We start from the raw sequence: 3,421 nt of genomic DNA, 5'->3' as shown, positions 1-3,421 counted from the left end.
ATATAAATTCAAGGGGCCTTCAGTTTATTCTTGTTGGCTCCCCCTTCTCATTAGATTGGTCTCTCTGTGGGGATCTTCATCCCCTTCTCTCCACTGTCCACCTTTTGGGGATTCTCTCCCATGACCAGGGTCCAGAAGAGGCCACCACTGCCATGTGAGTCCAGCCCGTCTTGGCAAGAGGGCGCCTGGGAGAGCACTCTGACGGGACGCGAGCAGGAGAAGCTAGCCTTTCCCTGCCTCCTGCTGGCTCCTTGAAAAGACCGGTCTATTCCTTCTCCTCCTTCCCTTTGGGAAACTGGGGGCAGGACAAGCATGTGAGAGTCAGAACTGCTGTTGTTCCGCCTTTCAGGAAAGGGAGTAGAGAGAAGGGTGATGATTATTTTGGCAGTCTCTTACCCTCCCTCCAGTTGCTTTTTGGTTTGTTGTTGATGCCTGCAGGCTTTTCTGAGGAGGTGGGGGAGAAGCAGGAGGGAGAGGAGGAGGAGTACAAGCTGCTAGGACATCATCCACAACAGGCAGGAAGAGCAATGAGCAGGAACCCACATTCCTACGGGGCCTTGGCCATCGTACTGCTCAGACAGCTGGGAGAGAGAGGCAGCAGCCAGTTCAGACAGACTCCTCTCTATTGCTCTCCACCAGAGGAGGAGAAAGAGTGCAATACTCCACAGCCCTCGGGCAGTGTAGGCACCTGTCCGGCCCAGAGAACATGCCTCACCTCTCCCCCCACACTGGTCTCACCTTCCACTGGGGAGAAGGTTTCTCCCATCCAGTCCTTGGGGCAGGACGAGTGATCCCTCCTCCCTTTCACAAGCAGGAGGGACAGGAATGGATATTTCTCTCTTAGACACTCAAGGAAATCCTCAAAGAATCCCATCCAGCTGTGAACCCTGCCACATTCTTCTGTGGCCTGCTGAAAACATGTGTCCGAGCCCCTGTACGTACAAGGACCGTCTCTCCATCCCATCCCCCATGCATGTCTCAACACACACCCTCCCTTCATACGCATCCTACAGTGAGAGAGAAGGCAAAACGGGGGCCTTTCTTTGGGTTTGAAAGGAGGGGCTCTTGCATGAGGAAGTGATCCCAGCACAGGAAAGGGGCTCTTGCACAAGGAAGCATCCTCCTACCAGGCAGGCTGTTGCACAGAAGGAGCACCCCCTTGAGACAGGCTGTTGGTTCAAGGGGCTGCCATGAACAGGGTTACACGGCCAGAAGAGGCTGTTGCAGGAGGAGAGGCCGGAGACTGTTGCACAAGGAGGGCCGCTGCACAAGCGGTGCCCCTGGGCGCAGGCTATGCACAAGAGGCTTTCTGCTCCCTGGGTTGAGGTCTCTCTAGGAGCTGGAGAGGTGCTCCACTTGGATGGCGCTGGTGCTGACAGTGAGGCAGATGTCCTTGTGATGCTCTGAAGTCTTGTAAGGAGTCAGGTCAAAGGAGCACTGAGGGGGAGGGTTGGGTTGGTTAGTGTCTCCAGAAGGGCCTCCTGCTGCCCCCCCGCCCTGTGGCTGGAAGTGCTGCTGCTGCTGAGAGGCCTGGGCTTGCGCCTGAACCACTTGCTGCTGTGGGTCAGGGATGTTGTGTTTCCGCATGTGCTTCATCAGGTATGTCTCCTGCAATGGGAAGAATGGTGTGAGAGGAGGGGACGACATTCACAAAAGCCAAAGCCAACGGGGAGGGACATGACAGCTCAGGGGGCTGCTCCCATTGGATCTGGAGAAGCTACTCCCTGGGAAGTGTGTCCACTTCTGCTACCCTCCAGGGCAGCAAACACTCACCGAGGTGTAGGCCCGGCTGCAGATGGAGCAGGTGTAGACCTTGGCGTGTTTCACCGTGTGCGTAGCCAGATGTACCTCCAACGAGGCAGCATCCGTGTATGCACGGTGGCAGTTGTGGCACTTGAAAGGTTTGTCTTTGTTGTGCTGCCGTCTGTGGGACTGGGGGGTGGCAGCAGGGTGGAGGACAAAGAAAGCAAGCGCAGGGAAGGAAGCGACTATTAGTACTGGAGAAGGCTTTACCTCTGACACCCCCTTCCAGCCAGGGCCCAAGCTCCCTAGGTCCCCGCCTGCTGAAGGCGGTACGCCTGGCTCCTAGCATAGGGGACAGAGCTTCTCCTTCCAGCCCACCACATCTTCCCCACAGATGCCCTTTTTTCTCAGGCATACTAGGCATTTGAAGAGCAGTCTCCTAACTCTCCACAACCCCCGTCTTCTCAGTCTCCACGCAACTCTTTCTCAGTCTTTTCCGTTCCTCTCCTGTTCTGTCTCGCTATGCATTTGCTCCCTGCTTCTGTCACTGCCCTTCAGGGCAGGATCTGCTTTAACTGCTTGCAGGCATTTACAGGTCTTTGCCATTTGGCACACCCTACAGTTCCCCTCCTCCAGGATACTGCAACAGGACACACCACCTCTGCTTCCCTAAATCCCTACTCTTATGCCCTCCATTTCATTGTAAAACAAACAAACAAACAGTCAGATACCCAGATTTTGGTCTGTGTGACATTTAGCAAAAGTCTTGCCCCAACTAAGTTAGAAAATTCTGCACGAGAGGGAGGAACTTTACCAAGGCCTCAGTGCTTTCAAGACAACTTTACAATTTTACAGGATGCGACTGTTCATGTGGCTTCTTTGGGTCACTAGTGCCACAAAAGCCAGGAATTTCTCCCCTGCCCAGGGCTTCAACAGCTTCTCTGTATTCTTTCACTCTCCTCCCAGCTGCCCCAATTTCTCCATCTCCTCCACCACAGGCAAGTAGCCTCTCCTCCCACTTGACAGCCGCCCTTGCCACCCCCACTGGTGAGCAGGACAAGCTCAGCCCCTTACCTGCAGGTTGGAAAGCTGGGTGAAAGCCTTTTCACACCCAGGGTGAGCACATTTGTAGGGTCGGTCCCCAGTGTGGATACTGTTGAGGAGGAAGAGCACAAATGGGAGGCAGTGAGCAGGCAGGCACGGCAGACTGCCAGGGCCTGATGCTGTGATCAAATCTCACAGCCACTCAGGAGAGCAGGGAAGGGGATGATGTTGCCTCCAGATGCTGTTCTGTCTGGACAAAGAGAGCTCTGCCCAGCTCCTGTGTCCAGCTAGAAGTTAGAGAAGACAGGCAGTCAAGCAGATTTCAGAGAGTGACTAGGACTGAGGAGCAAGAGCTTACGAATGCCTGGCCAGCTTGGCATGCGGGCCACCTGAAAATGGGTTGGGAAGGGGTCTGGAGGTCCAGGCTCCCTGCTCCAAGCTCAGGAGTCCCATATGACCAAGAGAAGTCTGTTCTCTTGCTTCCACAGTACCAAGAAAGCAGCTCTGTTCCTTCTCAGGATAGACACTCTAACACTTCTCCCTTTACGTTACCAGGCTGAGATCACCTACAGTGTTCATCAGTCCCTGTCCCCCTGCAATGCCAGGAGAAGCTTCCACACACTCAGTCCAACCC

At 54.8% G+C, this 3,421-nt stretch overlaps 1 protein-coding gene across 1 annotated transcript; it reads right to left on the bottom strand.

Moving 5' to 3' along the window:
• Nucleotides 1–6: 6 nt before the first annotated feature.
• LOC104072124 (zinc finger protein 384-like) lies at nucleotides 7–3,176 on the bottom strand (the record flags this gene model as incomplete). The annotated part of the gene is made up of 4 exons (XM_009574840.1): nucleotides 7–1,608; nucleotides 1,774–1,932; nucleotides 2,818–2,896; nucleotides 3,146–3,176. Coding segments are annotated over 4 exons (545 nt in total), but the record flags the coding sequence as incomplete, so codon positions are not given.
• Between the last annotated feature and the right edge of the window lie 245 nt (nucleotides 3,177–3,421).

The sequence above is a fragment of the Fulmarus glacialis genome, unplaced genomic scaffold, assembly GCF_000690835.1.
Source record: "Fulmarus glacialis isolate BGI_N327 unplaced genomic scaffold, ASM69083v1 Scaffold27513, whole genome shotgun sequence".
In the NCBI taxonomy this organism is placed as follows: Eukaryota; Metazoa; Chordata; class Aves; order Procellariiformes; family Procellariidae; genus Fulmarus; species Fulmarus glacialis.
Note: the sequence above shows the minus strand (reverse complement) of the source record. Positions and strands in the feature narration are given on the sequence as shown.